General features: G+C 39.5%; 1 protein-coding gene across 3 annotated transcripts in view; it reads left to right on the top strand.

Annotated features, from left to right (window-relative positions):
* Nucleotides 1-230: 230 nt before the first annotated feature.
* The window catches only part of unc5b (unc-5 netrin receptor B), a 73,541-nt gene continuing 56,448 nt past the window's right edge, over nt 231-17,323 (top strand). For all 3 annotated transcript variants that reach the window (XM_044137225.1, XM_044137227.1, XM_044137226.1), the window contains exon 1: nt 231-946. In XM_044137225.1, the coding sequence (XP_043993160.1) occupies nt 859-946 (88 nt within the window). In that variant the 5' untranslated portion in view covers nt 231-858. The remainder of the gene's footprint in view (nt 947-17,323) is intronic.

Raw genomic sequence — 17,323 nt, 5'->3', positions numbered from 1 at the left:
AGATAGATAGATAGATAGATAGATAGATAGATAGATAGATAGATAGATAGATCTGCGCATTTTAATCTATCTGCGCGCTCTCACTCCATGTTTTCTCTATTTCCCTCTCTCTTTTTCTTTCTCTTTCTCTCTCCCTCTCTCTCTCTCTCTCTCTCTCTCTCTCTCTCTCTCTCTCCTCTTATCTTATTTCCTCCTCTCCTGCTACTACAGTGCACCTTCACTTGTTCAGCCCTCAGTCTGAGAGGAGGAGGATGATGATGACATGTGATTGGCCAGGCGGGGACTGGTAGTCCGGGGGTTGGCACTGCGAGGCTTTTCGTTGCTCCCCGTGTTCATGTTTACACCTTTCCTGACCGGGACAAGAGGAGACGCGGCGCGCCGGGGTCCGGTGGACAAACTCGGGAGTAAAGTCTTTGGGTTATTAGTTTTTGCTGCAACCTGTCAGCGTTTTATCTTTCTTCTTTTTTTCTTTTCTTTTTTTTTTTAGCATAACATTTTGTTTGTTTGTTTGTTTGTTTTTTGGCGCAGAACTGGACTCGCTTTCTTTTAATTTCTCCGTCCAACGCAGCGATGCGTCAAAGTTTTTGGTGACTCTCAGTGCATTTGTGCGCTTAGGGCTGGAAACCAGATCAACCTGACAGATCCTGCCTTTAAACATTGTGAAACCGCTAAAGACAAACTTTTAATGCGAACGGAATTAAAGTTTTGGCGATGGATGCTTTTTAAACCAAAGGAAAAAGATTAACTCGCTTTTTTGTACAGTTGATGAACTCGAGGGCGTTCAAGCCAGCCTCATCCTGTGGGTAACGACCGTGCAGGACAGGAGCCCGCCTCGGTGCGGAGGCGCAGCCGAAAAAGATGCGCGATCTTCGGATGCAGCGTGACCAAATTGCCGGTCCTTTGGTTCTTCTTCTCGTGGTCTGTGGATTTGTGGCGTCTGGCACGGGTAAGTTTCAACTCACATGGCGAGACGCACGTACAGCATCCAGCTGTGCTCACATAGCGAGCATTTTAATCAGTTTGAAGAATTTAAATCAGAGTCATCCAGGTTACCTCTAAACCCCAGAGTGTTGTCTATGAAGGGGGAAAGCAGCGCGGGGGTCTGGGACCTCCTGCTGACGAGCGTTTTCTTTCTTTTACACAGTAAAGTCTCAGTGTTACAGTAAACCTGAGCTTAGAGCTCTCTTTTCTTCTTGGAGCGGAAAAATCAAAGTCCCCCGGTGCGCAAGGAGTAATTAAGGTTTTGCTCCATGCCTTCCTGGCCTCTCCACAGAGGAAAAGGCAAAGAAAAAGCCATGTGAAATTAAATGACACTTGACAAACTTTCTCATCCTCAATAAAATATACATCTTTTTAAGCACGGGTTGCCACATTTCCTGGGAACCTGCTTATGAAATGCTGAAGTTATCGCTGTAAACTATTTATGCTTCTTCAATGTATTTTTCATTATGTTGGAAAGTTGCATTCAGAGTAGCTCAGACTGAGGAAGGGACAGACTGAAATTTCTAAATGAGTGACATGGACTGGTGTAAAGTTCTCACACTGTGATAACTTTGTGTGAAAATACCACAACACCACAGTACATACACAAAAAATGAATCTAAACAATTTCACAATTGCTTTTTTATTTTTTATTTTTTGCATCTTAAGGGCAACTTCTCTTTTCATTTCATCTAAAATATTTTAAGTATTGTAATAATGTCAATAGAATTGTTATTTAATATTTTCTTCATTTTAATGTTTAACAAAAATGTTGAAAAAACATAACTGAAAACTGTAGCTTAATAAGATGTTTATTTATTCAAAGTGTTGAGTGGCTTTCACATAGTATGATGCTGCCACCATCATGTTGGATTTAGTTTTTGCACCACAGCTGCTTTTGTCTTACTTTCTGTCTTTTAAACATATTTTTATTTGTGAAAGCTAAATAATTTACAACAATATGATATTTGTAAAGTGTAGATAGCTTCTTTCAGCCAGCTGTCCGGAAGTGTGACAGGAGGTGGGTAATAGGAAGGGGAACATTCAGGCACTTTTCCTGACATCTCATCAATTTAAATGGTTGGATCAATGTGGCTGAACATTTTAGCATGTCTGTGAACATAAAAAATGTTTAAATCTTGATACTGGTGATCAGCCCATACCTGGTTGGTCCATTTCGGTTTTGGAGCAGGAGTTTTGCCAGACATAAAACCATACTTCAATAAAGTTCAAACCCACAAATTTTCTTTTATATACAGTTTAACACAAAACTTGAATTGTTCAAATATTTTTCAGACTTCCAAAAATGTACTAAAGATTTTAAACCTCAGTTTTTAAATAAATTTTCTTAATGTGCTACAGCAACTTAAAAATATATATGAAACATGAAAACAGAACAGAAAAACCTATTTTTTAACTTAAGGTTATAAATGACAGGTTTCAAATCTTCTTTACTTATTTTCCTATTTAGAAATTAAAGTTAGAATTGACTTGAGAAAATTGCAATTTGTATAAATAAAAACACCATTTGTTAACAGTTCAAAAGTTTCATCTTTCAGGATTTCATAGAGTTCCCAAGCAATCTGGCCTGTAATCTTTTAGATTGGATGTTTGGATGCTTTGGTGTTTGTCACAACCTCCAGTATGATAAGTTTGGTGACTCCTGTATCAATGTAACACTTTGAGATTCCAACGTCATAGTAATGACTCTTTAAATCTCAGTTCGGTTTAGCCTGTTTTTAGCCAAGTATAGAATCATCCTCCCCTCCCTTTTGTCCGACCAGATTGAAAAACAAGGCAGAAATCAGAGGGCTTAGTGGACTGTGGATTAAGCTTGGCGTACAGTTGGTTAAAAAAAGAACAATGCAGCGTGCTTTTGGGGCAAAATCTTAGACGACTCTGAGAAATAAATCTGATCCACTTTTCTTTTCTTTTTTTTTTGCTGTTATAGTAGTAATCTTTTGTAGAAATGTATACAGTCTCCCAAGATGTTCATAATTTTTTAAAAGCCAATAAGATATCATCAGCAGCACCACTACCACCTCTGCTGCCAATAGCTCCCAAGGTCCTTGCGGGGCTGTTATTCCCTGAAGCACGGCAGTAAAGCAGCTTAGGTTTATTAAAGTTGTTAGCCATTCTGAAATCCTTTCATGAAAATTGTTGATAAAAAAAATATTGTGGGACTGTAGGGAATTCCGATTAGAGAACCAGATTAGGCATGAACCAGTTACTGGTATCATGGCATACCACGGTTTAAAAAAGCTATGATTTCAAATATGCTAAAAAAATTGCTCCATGTCCGTCCAGATATATACAATCTCCATAAAAACTGGAGGAAGTGCCAATTCCTCCAGTAGTACTTCCGCTTCCTTTACCTGTTGCAGTGCACTGCCGGTCAGCTGTCTGAAAAGAAAGCCATGGCATACATAAAAAACATAGCCAGTGATGTGAAAACTAAAGGACCACCTCTAATTACTTTTATTACAGCCCATTTGTTTTGAAACTTAACTTGGCAAGCTGAGAGCAAGCTCTGTTAAACATTCTTCCATAGATAGTCATCAGAGATTAGCTTGTTAAACCTTGTAAAGACAAACAGCACAAAAGATCAAGAGCAAGAGTGCAACAAAAATGGCAGAATTAAGAGAGTTTATGTTTTTATTTGTGAATGAATGTTAAAACAAAAGATAAAGTCATCATATTATAACTGTAATATGTCATGTTAATATGTTGCAGGACTCTAGCAGCAGCAGGAATAATGTTGTCTATCCTAAAGAAAAAGAAACTAAGTCACTCATTTTGTTATTAAAACTTTGTGTAAATATGCTTTATCATACCATGGGAATCTCATGCTGATCCAAGCTTAGAGCATATGTAGAAGGGGGGGGGGGGGGGGGGGTGGAGGAAACAATAGCACAGTGTGCACCAGTAAAGTTTCTGTCTGGGAGAGAGGAAGCAAGAGATATATTTATGGTAGTCATGATGGGATGGACGGATTGCATTTATCTTCTCTCCCATTGTGGGTAAACCTTTCCTCTGCTGCATCATCCCCCCACAATCCTGTCTCAGTTTCTCACCATTTTGTGGATCTGCTGAGCTTTTTACTTTAGAGCTTTTTTTTTCTGTGTTGACATATACATTAATTACCGTGTTGCCAGGAACACTTGTCTCAGGTTACTACCCTGATGTCCACTGTTCCTTGCAGCGAGCGTGTGTGTGTGTGGGCGTGCGTGTGTGTGTGCGTGTACTGATCCATTCAAGGCTTCAATATAATTAGAAAACTGAAAGAAGAAAGGGATGTTTATACATAGTTGGTGTCTTTAAGATGAATAGATTCCCAGCAGCACCAACAAGAGGCAAACTCGTGAGCTATGTTTAGTTTAGATGATTAAATTGTTCAGTAATTTCAGTAATTATTTAATTTAATCAGTCTTTTCACTGTTTTTAGCATTTTTATATTAGAATTTAGTAGAGCTAGCTCGTTCTTGCTCGTCCACAGCCTGATATAGAAAGGTAAAAGATCAGCATTTAAAGAATTCCCATCTGCCAAACTGTTCTAAAACAAAAGGTAAAATTATCCTTTTAAATGGTCTTAGAGTCTCAGTAATTACTGCAGCCTGAGTTGAGAATAAAGAGTCATAACCTGAAATCTTAAGATTTTCCAAGGGTCCCAAGATTAAAAAATCCAACATGTCCCAAAATAAAAGTCAGAATTTAAAAATAATAACATAGAGAATAGGAAAATTCTTATCTGACGAAAGTCTTGCTCTCTCTTGCTCTCTCGCAGCCTTGATGAACCTCAGTCATGTCTTGACATGCTTTAGAAAATACAATTTTCTTTTGAAAATCCTGTTGCATTCAGTAACCGTGGTGTTTTCACTGCAACTTAGTATCTGATCACGTCAGGATTAAACAGGCTGAAAATCAGATGATTCTGACTAGCAGCTGAATTTCTGGTACTTCTCTTCCCAACAGGTAAAGAATGAAGCAGGTGGAAGTGTCCAGACTGTAAGACAGCAGGGGAGTGAGTGTGATTTAAATGGGTAGTCGGGTGTTGAGCATCCAGAAGCACAACATGTCAGACATTGAAAGAGAAATTCAACTTGATTTCTCATTTGTGTCAAGTTTTGAAATCTTCTTCCCTGCGAACAACGCTTGAAGCCTCTGGAGACTCTTGTTCTTTAATATTACATGCCAGCGTGTAAAAGGCTTCTGAAATATTTGTGCCCTTGCTCTGTGGAGGGGTCAGGAGACTTCTGCAACTTTCAGACTGTTAGACTGTGGTTTACATTCACGGGAAGGAAGGAATGTGACAACAAAGCTTACCTTGAGCAGACACCTAAGTAGATTTGGCTTCAAAGACACTCAACAGATTGAGATGTCAGATTAGATTCGAGTGTGTCTGAAACATGTAGTCATAACAAAAGTGCTGCCGGGCCGTTGCATCCGTAGAGGTTTGGACAGGTGGTTGGGTAGCACGGAGAAGCAGCTCTCTGCGAACCAGGCCGGATCCGCGGGCCAGTTCTGCTTGCACACCAAGCCGGGCCGCATTTCGTCTTGAGGCAGTGCATTAGTTTTATGGCCGTCAAGCGGCAGGGGATGGGAAGGCTGGCCAGCCCCTGCCCTCTCTGCTGTATTATTCATATGTGCAAAGTGGTCTTTTTTAATATTTAAAATGTGCTTATGATGCTCAAATTCTTGAAATCTGAGATGGCAAAAGAGAAAGAGGTGGGAGGGGAGCCGCCGCTGAGTTCTCCTTAGAGTAACTGACACGGATGGCTGCAGGAGGTGGTGAAGCATTTTTGAAGTCCTGGTCCACATTTACAAACTGTGTCGTCTGAGCAAGAGGACCAATTGGAGCTATTAGAGATGATGCCCCCGCACTGAATAACAAAAATTTTATTTAGGATGATGTTTTCCATCTTTAGGCAAATATGGCAACAAAAAAAAAGAGGAACAGGAAGAGAAACGTGTCTGTGAGAAAGAAATTGAAAGAGCAAGGCTTTTAAATATTCTTTATAGGGAAAAGGTTGAAGAAGAAAACTCTGTATCAGTAGCATTCAAGCATCATTAAATTTCTGGCACAGGCCAGACTCAGAGGTACTAAGATGGGAAGGAGGGAAAAAAAGATGGAAAAGCATTCAGTGTGCACAGAAACGAAGTTATTGCTAGCAACATCAGGAGAAACAGTAGTTAAAAAGAAAGATATTGTTGAGAAGGGAGGTGGGGGGTTGAAAGTGAAAAGAGACACACAAATCTACCAAGAGGATGTTTTTATTAAGGCTCTTATCGATGGAAAGAGCTTGCAGTATTAAGAGCAGACATGTTTAATGCTTTGCCAATACGGTGCATGTTAGACGACGCTATAAATCTGCAGCAAACAGCAAAGGGCTCTGTAAGAGAGCAAAACAACAAGGTAAATGGGAGAGGGAGCTGACTATGAAGAGTGGGAAGTGAAATTACTGTTGTAGTTGAAGAAAGGCTTTGAGCTGATACTCCATACTGATACTGGGATATAGCTTCAAGCACAAGCCATTGTTTCTTCTGCAGAGATAGTAAATTAAATTATTTATAGTGATTTAATCATTTTGGTTTAACTATCTTGTTTATCTCAGACTAGAGGAACTCCTAAAATGTGTCCCAGGTTTGAGTCAGTTTTAGATTGTCAGAGTATGATGATATTCTGTAAAAATAACACAGTTTCACATTATTATAGGATTCACAGAAGAATTATGTGTGAAAATGAGTAAAGCTGGAAGTAAAATAACCCTGTATTAGCTGGTCAAAAATCTATAATCAAAACTCACTGCATTTTGAATACTCCACAGGTTCAGACATGGAGCTATGATAGTGTTTTGCCCAGGGTCTGACCATAGCCATGTATATGAGGGAGGAATGCACAGTGCATATGGAGAGCTCAGCCTAAATGCCTCTGCAGTAATCCAGATTATAAGAAAATAATCTTTTCCTTACCTTTTTGGGGTCGTTCATCAACTGCCTTACATGTGACGGAAAAAAAAGTCGGTCCTGTTTAATAACGTAGACTTCAGATCATTTCCATAAATACCCTCTAATTTTTTAAAGTTATTTTATAAAGACTTTGCATCCCACCTTGCGACTTTCAAAAAGTAGTTTTTAAACAATTTTTCTCTCAGTCATTGGAACTTTAGTTTGCTTTTGGTCTGTTGTCACTTTTATTTTGCCCTTTAAGTCAATGACATGTTGTTTAGGCTCTGTTTTGATCGACTGAGGTCCTCATGTATTTTTATTCATTCTCTGTTTAGTTCAATTTTCCTGGTACTTTCATCTCATACAATTTTCCTCCAGTTCTCCCACAGCTGCACCCTGTTGTTAATTCACCTGTTTGTCATCTAGTAATAACCACCCCAGTTGTTGGATGGATGGATGGATGGATGGATGGATGGATGGATGGATGGATGGATGGATGGATGGATGGATGGATGGATGGATGGATGGATGGATGGATGGATGGATGGATAGTTTCAATGACAGATGGGAGTTGAGTTTCTGCTCTGCCAGCAGGACGGGGTACCCCCTTCCCTTCCATCACGCCCTGTGGGGGCAGATTGGGTGGAGCCGACATGGAGGCATGAAGAAAACCTCTGTGGGGTTCCATTGTACTTTAGATGAATAGGACACTCCAAAGGGCTTTTTCTGCCCCCTTTGTGTGGGGTAAAGAGGGACAGCAAGAGAACACACACGCACACACTCCTTCACAACTTCACCAGGAGCACTGCTTCCTTTTATCTGTTTTCAAAAGGTGTGTCACTATTGCCCAACAATTTATGCAAGTTAAACTTGTTTGAGCTGAAAATGTCTGATTCTCCTGACAATTCATATGCTAAACCAAGTTTGGTGACATTGAATGTTAAGAAGACATCAGTCTCCCACACATGCTTGCATACACCCACTGCGGTTCCTGCAAAGCAGACCTACGTCCCGTTATGAAGAGGTATCATTTGTGTCTAATACTAGCAGACCTGCTCGGCCGCTGGGAGGAAAAAATGAGTTAGCAGTGGAATTTTCACTTAAAGATCTCAGTGGCACTCAGAGCGTCGTGACCAATAGGATCTGGATTCTCTGCGGGGATCCAGCCAGATCCAGAGCAGCCACTTTTACCCCTAAGTCGGTACACACACACATTCACACATTGTAAAAGCCATAGCAGTGAGGACCGGAGATCGGAGACTGTGTCAGCTCCTGATTGGCTGCTCTCTGGTCCAGCTCTCTGCGTGTGTCCTCGTCTTAAAAGAGGGTTTTACAGAACATATAGATTCCCCTCATCCTCTTAGTCGAGGTTTTTTTGTCTTCAAAGGGCCAAGTCATCTCTGAGACCACAGTCTGTTAATGCTTTTGTGTGTGTGTGAGAGTCAGTGTGTAACTGCAGGAAAATATATCTAAGGCTGTGTTGTTATTGCCGTTTACATCAGTGGAGAAAATGTGCTGCACTATTAAAGACAGCAATTTTAAATGGATAGTTCAGGATTTTAAAGTGAGGTTCGGCTAAGAGGTTATGTGCACTTAATATGTTACATCACTCTCTTGGTATTTTCATTTAGTATAAATTCAGATTTGTTGGTCCCAGAGGCTCGAGCTAACGGTTAGTCCCAAAAGGGGCCAAGAACAGAGTGGACTTCTATTACAACCACATCACAGCAGCTACACGAATGCTCTTTTGCAAACCTTTAACCCATTTCCACATTGGCTTGTAAACAGAAGTCAATGGATATTAGAACAACAAATGGAGGCAGTGGAGTAGCAATCTTTTCTAATTGAAAAATAAATTGTCTACATTGTTTAGTGTTTACAATCAAAGAAGATACAAAATACAAAACCCGGCCATAGAGGCGTTGCGCTTTACACCTGCACCATAGTTTCCCGTTTTCATCAAATTTTATCAACATTTTGAAGTATGTTGTTAGAAACGGTTGATAGAAAAGGCAAATTTCCAAAATGAAAGGAACTTTAGTTTTACAAAAAAGCTTCTATATTTTCTTGAGATGGTTTTTGACTTTTACAAAAAAAAGAGTTAATGCGCAAAATGGGAAATGGAAACACATTTGCTGAAATTGCTGACACGGCTAACTTTTCCATCCCCTGGTGGGTCTCTGCCTTACAAAAGGCACAAAATGAAGAGAAATTTTTAAAGCCAAACTTTCAGCATGGAGGCGAGAATTCTCCATCTTTGTGGTCCCTGCTAATTTTTTACTTCTGCATCTTGTTTATTACAAACATAGTTACCATCAACCTTTGCTGAAATTCAAATCTGATTGATTTGCCCCAAACCAGTAGCTGGAAACCCAGGTAATTCACATTTCCTCGTGTATTTCTTTTTTTCATTTTTTTTATTTTGACATTTCAAATGTTTGCTTGGTATTTGCATGACAATCAGATGGAAACATAGCTACTGATTCTGAAGCACTTCTTCCCTCAGTGGCATCTTCTAAAAGTCGTGTTGCCCAATTTGTCATTGCATACACATGGTGATCCTAACAAGATTTTCCTTATTAGGAAAACCTTGTAGTTTTGAGTTTTCACTGGTCAGGGCCAAATCAATTTCAGCCACCTGTTGCATCTCAATGTTTAACCCTGCTTTGGAGATGAAGGACTAATTTTTTCCCTACTGTTTGTTTCTTTTATCAGTTTCTCACACAAAACTACAACCCTTAAAATCAATATTAATGCACCACTGTCATAACTCATTTCTTCCCTCAGTTTCATGAAACTCTAATGGGCATATATACATAGCTTTGTATCCTCATCTATGCCAACCTCTTTCGTCCATCTCTTTCACTCCATCATCATTATTTTAAGTAAGAGTTTGGGAATTGCTCTTTAGAAGGCAGCGTAAAAAATCCAATTTTTCTGGGTGTAACGCTTATTAGGGTCCCATCTGCCCTTGGGATACTCATGAATGTGGGGAGGTTTCTGAGTTGTCAAGGAAGGACAGAGGAGGGGACTCCGAGGGGGGGCTTTGTCATTCCTGTGTGTAAGTGGATGTGGGAGCCACTGGGGGGGCTCAGGCGAGGTACGATCAGTCTCTTAACGCTGCAGAGCGCACACTGAGCAGCTGGTGTGTCTAAAGCAGGGGAATGACACACAGACCTCCCTGGAGAGAGGGGCATATATGTGCACACCTCTGGCAAAAGAAAAAAGACGGAAATCATTTACCGCCCTTAGTCTTTGTGGCACGCAGCTAAGCAACAGCAGGATTTCAGATCATTAATTTTTTTTTCCTTGCTTGGGTTTAAAATGAACTCTGATGATGTCTATTCTATGTATTAGTGAGTGTAGGTGTGTACAAGAAGGAAAGAGAAACTGCTTTGATTGATTGTGTGTGACAGGCTGCATGTCAGACGGCTGCTGTTCCGTGATTTAATGTAGTGCTTGTTGTGGAGCGAAAGCATCATGTTTGTCTTTTAAGCTCATTGTCCCTGTCTGTCCAGGGTGTTGATCTGCTACTTAATCAGAGGTTGGAAAGCTCGTGGTTAAACTCTTGCTGACTCTTCTGCTTGTTTTTTACTTTCTTTCTTTCTATTTTCACCCAGAAATGCACTAATCAGTTGGCAAGTGATCAAAATTGGTCAATTTTTCTTTGATTGGCTCTAATACATGATCTTTGGCTTAATTAGTTAAAAACATCTGAGTACATTTTTTATCTATTAAATGCGTAACAAAGTAAAAAATAATCCATTATTAGTTAACAAATGCAACATCTAACATTTGAAATGAGATTTCAGGAATCTGATCACCTTGAGTGAAAACACGCCAGAGTCATTTACACAAATGTCAACTATTAATAATCTAATTGCTCCAAATAGAATAAAATAAAATAAAAACAAAGGCTTCATTTGTCCCTTAGTGTGTGTATACTTATGGTCCCTTAACAAGGATGGCATCCCTACAGGATGATGCTGCCACCACCATGCTTTTGAATATTAATACAATTACTCTCCTTTTTGCAACTATTCTTATTTAGAGCACTTAAAAATGTTGACATGATGTATGGCAGAAAAATTTGGCCTCTATATTGGTGCGCCCTTTTTAAGTTGAATAAAATCTTAGGATAAGCGACCGAAGCTTTGATGCATTAACGATCACATAATTCTTTCAATATGAGTTGAATTCTTCTGCCAAAAAACTCTTGACACATTTTATTTCTTCTAGATGTTACATCCCTGGTCAGAGTTTGACCGAGAGAAAATTTGAAATCAGCATTGGTCTGGAAAAGCCTAATCCGTGCATCTCTACCGTTTTACCTTCTTTCAGCTTCTCTTAAACCCTTTCCCATTTTTTGATCCTTTAAGATCTTCTGTAGGAAAAAAGTCTGCTATGCAAAATATAGAGCTTCATCCTCAGAGTATAAGCAGATGCATACAAACAGCCGCAGTTGCGGCAATAATCCCCATTTCTGAGCAAACACTCTTGGAACCATAGCAAAGAGCAGCATGAAAGAACGGGATCTGGCCTCATCCACTCGTTAATTCCTTCACCCATCTTCAGCTTTGGGATCTAATTTTTACTTCGCTCCATGCTCTGACTGGGAGCAAGCACACAGAAAAAAAATACTCCCTTCTCACTTGGATTCAGGTCTTAATCAAGGGTTGACAAGCATGTCTTGGCTTGGTTTGTGTGTTTGGTGTGTGTATGTGCTTCACACTGATGGGAAACAAACTGAATTACTCAGGTATCTCTCCGTTTTTCTGCTTGGGTCACAAAGGGGTCATACTTTCTCTCTCAATCAGTCTGCTCATACCGACATGCCACTTCTTCACTCTTCTGGCAGCTCTTCGGATTGCGCAGAAGGAATCCTGTTGTGGTCACCATGCAAAGCGTCATGCATCAGCTGCTGAGGAGTAAGGAACCATTTGTGCAAAGCAGAGGGATGAGAGATCTCATATAATGTGGCAGATGTACCTGCATGTAATTAAGGCTAGATTTAAGTGTCGGAGCAAACATGCGCATTGAGTATGTCAGCGGGTGTGTGTTTCAAGCCTCTTACCTGCTGTTGACCAGATGGGCTGTGCAGACGACCTCACGCTCACCTCTTTTCCCCTCCGCTCTGCTTAGATTAGCTGGTGAGCCGAAGTAAGGCGCAGGCATCGTGCTGGACATACGAAGTCCAACACCCCCCACTGCAATGGCCAGTCCCTCCCCACACACACATGCACAAACAAATGCAGAGCACATATGCAGACCTCATTCTTCACATTAGATATTTCAGATGACAATATGTTGTTTGTGCGTATGCGTGTGTGTGCATGCCTTTGTGTGTGCGTGTGCATGTGTGTGTCTCTATCACAGTCTGCTGTGTATGGGGATTATGAAAGCAGATGGACAGACATGCTGACTGGTGAGGGTTCATTAACTCTGGGTGTCTCTATTCTGACTCTCATGCTGCTGTTACTCATCCTCAGCTCACAACTAGTTCAGCAGCCAGAACGCGCATGTGTGTGTTCGTGTGTACTTGTTCAGCTATCCTATTTAGGACCACTACTGGCATATTTAATAAACAACTGAAGACCATATGGGGACCAAAGCCTGGTCCTGATATAGTGGACCCCCTTTAATATAGGTTTAGAGGTAAGGTGTGAATTAGGTTTTAGTTAAGATCAGGGTTAGCTGTATACTAGTAATTGTTAGGGTTAGGGTTATGTTGTACATCAGTAACAGAGAGCAGTTACTAAAATGAATGGAAGTCAATACAAAGCCCTAATATGGGTAGAAATACAATACCATATATGAATTATATATATTTCCTGGCTACTCAGAATGAGCTTGAAGATTCTGCTTGATTGGTTAAACTATTTTTCCTACACAATATTAGGCTGTGTTCCATTGTTATTTTGGAACTTTGAAATTCTGACGTCACAGTCGGAAAAATCAACTGGAGAAACTTCTGAAGTCTGGGAAACTGGAAACATCTCCAACTATCCCCAGTTATTTATTTATTTAAGGGTGGATAGATGATTTGACTTCTTACCCAGATCAGAAAAAATATTTCAACTCCCTAATTTTCCATAGTTTTTCCGCTTATTTCCATAGAAATTAAAATTTGTTTCCCAATCTCCCCTGTTTAATGAACCAGAAATATTTCAAAAAGTAAAATAAAAAGCAGCAGGTGAAGCATACTTCATCCCATCAAGCCACAGGCAGCAGAGAAGTTTTACTCTGGGGTGACCCAGCATCCTGAGGCCAGAGAGTGTCTCCGCAGCATTCTTCCGCTCTGCTAAGGGAGATGAATAGTTACAGCGGATCATTAAACACAAAGCATTGTCTCCCTTTCTATGGCTTCAACCTTCACACTGCAGCCAGCTCTCATCCTTATCTTCTGTGGCTTAATTAAAGGTACATAGATCACGTAGGGAAAGACAGACACACACCTGTGGAGAGGTAGACAGGCAGACAGACGGGATGGCAGATTCCTGGACAGATGGGTTGTTTGGAGCTCCTCTGAGGCCTCACAGCTATCAGACTCAGACAAATTGAGAGCTAGAGGCGTGACCAGAAGTAAGAACATCAGTGGGGGAAAAAAATTCAAAATGCTGCAAACACACTGATTAATCATTCATTTTAGAAAAGAAAAGAAAGAAAGAAAATTGTCTTTCTGATGATATTGAATCTTTGTTGTCCCAAATGAAAGTGGCAAGCGCTCACTGTCTTCACTTCCTCAAAATGTGTTAATGATAATTAGTCAACAAAGCAGAAGAAAAACTGTAAGAGAAAATCATTTTTCATGTTCCGTTTTTGTCTGATAAAACAGAAAAGCAAAAAGTCCACACCAGAAGCATTACATCATAAATCACATTTATTTTTAATCAAAACATCTCTAGAAGTGGCTCGATGCCACCCGTAGGGCGGACGCCAAGACATGTTGGCGGGCTCATTGTAACCAATAAAAGAGCTAACACAGCATTTGCATAAGCATTTATCATTATTATTGTTTAAATTCATTTTTAAGTAGCACTAATACATTCAACAAATCTCATCTTGGGGCACTTCACAAAACAAATATGCCCATCCATGTGCAAACATATAAAATTCCATTGAGTTCTTTTTTTTTTCAATTCAATTGAATTATTGATTTGATTGATTTGATTACATACAAATAATCCAATTCTAATGCACTTCAGCTGAATACAGTTGATCATATCATGCCAGTTTGAGCAAGATAAAGAAACTCAAGTGATTACATCATGTTATTGACTATACAGCAAAAATAAAACTTTGTATAAGAAAAACCAAACAAGACATCAAGTTAATGGGCTCATTATTAATTTCACTGACTTTGTCTAGGAAAAAGACACTTTTAAACACTGAAGTACTAGTTCAGGAGCACTCTGTAAGAAATCTAGGAGGGTATTCAAAGATAATAGCAGTAATATCAGGAATCAAAGATAAAAACTGAATCAACTAGTAAGTAGTAGTTTCTATGACACAGAGAGTTGACAAAGTTTGTGGTAGGAATATTGTCTTCAAAGGTTTTGTGCAAGAAAGACAAACTAGCTAACCAGAAACGCACCTGGTCAGGAGTACTTTCTACAGAAATAAAAAGCAGCAGAGTGAACACACTGGTTTAATAACAACAAAAGCTCAGTCAGTGAATGCATCCAGAAGAAGCACACAGCCTTAAACAAAAGCATGGAGGGGAAATCAAAAATGTAACATCAAGCAATTAGCAGCAATATCCCACTAAATAGATCTGCCCAGTGACACGCCCCTGCACAAAAGCCTGGAGGAAGCATTAGTTTCTGTGGAAGGAAAACAAAAGAAGTAACACAAAGTTAATGACAGTCAATAGCTAAGGAGGCAAACTAAAGTCAGTACCACTGAACCAAGTTTACTTTCTATGGAAAGAAAAAGATTAAGAACACAGAAGTTGTTGGCAAAGTTAGTGGTAACTATACATCTGCCAATGTAGAGATACAGCTACATATTAAAGCACTGACTCTTGGAGTCTTTCTACAAGAAAGAAAAATAAGAAAATGACACAAAGTTAATGGCAGGAATAAATTTTTTGATTGCTTTGGCACAAAAGAAAGACAGTCAGTAGGTGTACGTTCTATAGAAAACAAACTTAGTATTCAAAGTTATTGGCAGCAGTAATAGCAAATAATGTATAAACAAATAGAAGCAGGAGAAATATCTGTATGTCCTCCAGAAGTTTAAGCTTTAGTCTGAATTAGTCGAGAACTGTAGGAGTTACTGACAAGGAAGAGCCACAAAAACTAGGCAAAATGTTTGTTGTGTATTGCGTGTCCTTGGCATAAGTTCATAGAGAAAGAAAACAGTTTGAACAGATTGTACATAGATATGTAATTATGAAACTCCATGGCAACTCTCTCTCTCCTGTGAAAAAACTGAAATTGGCTCGTGTCGGATGAAAAATGGTACTAATCACTCTATCGAAATGAGACACACGAAGCATCTTATGCTGCATTCACACTCAGGTTTTATTAAAAATGGCTTCCTGAAATGATATTTATGACAGTTAAAATGAGATTAACTTTACCGGTATTACATTATTACATTAAATTATTTCACCTCTGATTGTGTATAACTCACAGAAAGTGGGAACAATATTCTATAATTGTCATGAAACAGAATTTATTGTAATTTTATTAATAAATGTTACACATTGTGGTTATTGTGCCTCTGAGTTTTCTAAGCCAACAGCAACAATAACAAAAATAAAAAATCTCAAGACTCATCCCATTAATGAGTGAGTGGATATAAAAACCCTTACCAAGTTAATATTTATCTTCTGGAGCACTAAAAGAAGATTTAAAATTCAAATCATAAATTTGAGTAAGTTAACTTTTTGGTGGAAAAAAAGAAAAACTGAGAAATAATATAACCAGAGAAGTGTGATACTGTGGTCCATAAGTTTTGGATCATTATCTGGCTGACTTTTTCATTATTAGATAAGGTGACAAAATTTGCTTTTAAAATTTATGCAGGCGTAGACGCTGCAAAGAGATGCTGGCCTACAGAATCACACATCCTCTTCCTTACTTAACAGAATGTATCTTAAAAACTATTATTCCTTAGTCGGATTTTCTTTCCTCACTAAATAAATTTAATCAGATGAATTATTTTTTTTATTTTTTTTTTTCATGTGGTGATGAAAAATCAAATAAATTTTCAGGACTTTTTACACATCAGTACCTGGGGTGAAAATAAATGCATCTAACACTGAGTCAGAGTGTTACATGCTCTTATGCTCCAAAGCAGACCATTCCCATTTCAACTGAAAACAAAAAAAAAAAAATGTGAACAAGGAAAAAAATCACGTTTTTTAAAAAAATAATAAAACAGTGTTGTATTGTGACTTCACTTCTGCTCTTTTGGTGGGTGTGATGAGATGATTGAGTCTTTATGTCAGGTTCAGCTTAGGAAACTGTGAATAGTGGAGGGAAATAGAACATTTATGAGTGAGTGTCAGTTTCCGCCCACGCTGCTGTCAGCGCTGGAGTTCGAACATGTTTGCGTACCTGCATTACCTGCATGAGATCGCGTGGATGTGTCGGCTTCGTGTTTTCATGGCACTGTTTTGCGTGGTGTTCGTTCTCTGTGCTGTTTTGAGTGACAGACATGCAGCAGTGTGGAGTGTGTAAATCTCCTGCCGTTTTAAGCTTTCAGTTGTGGGCCCAGCATTAGCACAACAATTTACACATCTGTCCCGAGGCAACTCTGAGAATAATGAAAGCCTCAGTCAAAGAGAAACTCTGAGTCTATTTGTGTGTGTGTGTGTGTGTGTGTGTGTGAGCGGCAGGAGAGACTGTGTAAACAAGAGACAGAGGAGGTTTATTAAAACCCCACCAGCACTCACCATCCTTTTGTCCCCCTATTCTTAGTGGCCCTCACCTCTTCTCCCCCTCTTTCAGTCAGAGGAGCGATTACATGCCTGTGTCTCTCTTGTCTTTCATCTCTCGCTGTGAAGAGGAAAGGAATGAAGGTCTTCTGTGGCGTGTAATTACACAGAGACATCCTGGATGAGGGCGTCTGACTCCAAAAACATACACATAAAAAAAAGAGGAAGCCTTCCCATCTTTTTTTTTTCTCTTTAAATGCCTCTTGATTGGGGGAGATCTAAAAGGAGACGTTTAGCTGCCTTTGATCAGTTTTCTTTACCTGCCACTTACGGAGGCCTGGTACCATCACAAGTCCATTTATTTCATTAGAAGCCCTGACACTAACAGGCATGGCTCGGCTCCAGCACCGTGGGAATGAAATGCGTCGCTCCTCGATTCGTTTTAGGCACACAGTCATAATCGTGACACATTTAGAGGCTGCTGTTCTAGTCTTGCCCATAAGTCATGTT

This window comes from Gambusia affinis, linkage group LG13, assembly GCF_019740435.1.
Source record: "Gambusia affinis linkage group LG13, SWU_Gaff_1.0, whole genome shotgun sequence".
Taxonomy (NCBI): Eukaryota; Metazoa; Chordata; class Actinopteri; order Cyprinodontiformes; family Poeciliidae; genus Gambusia; species Gambusia affinis.
Note: the sequence above shows the minus strand (reverse complement) of the source record. Positions and strands in the feature narration are given on the sequence as shown.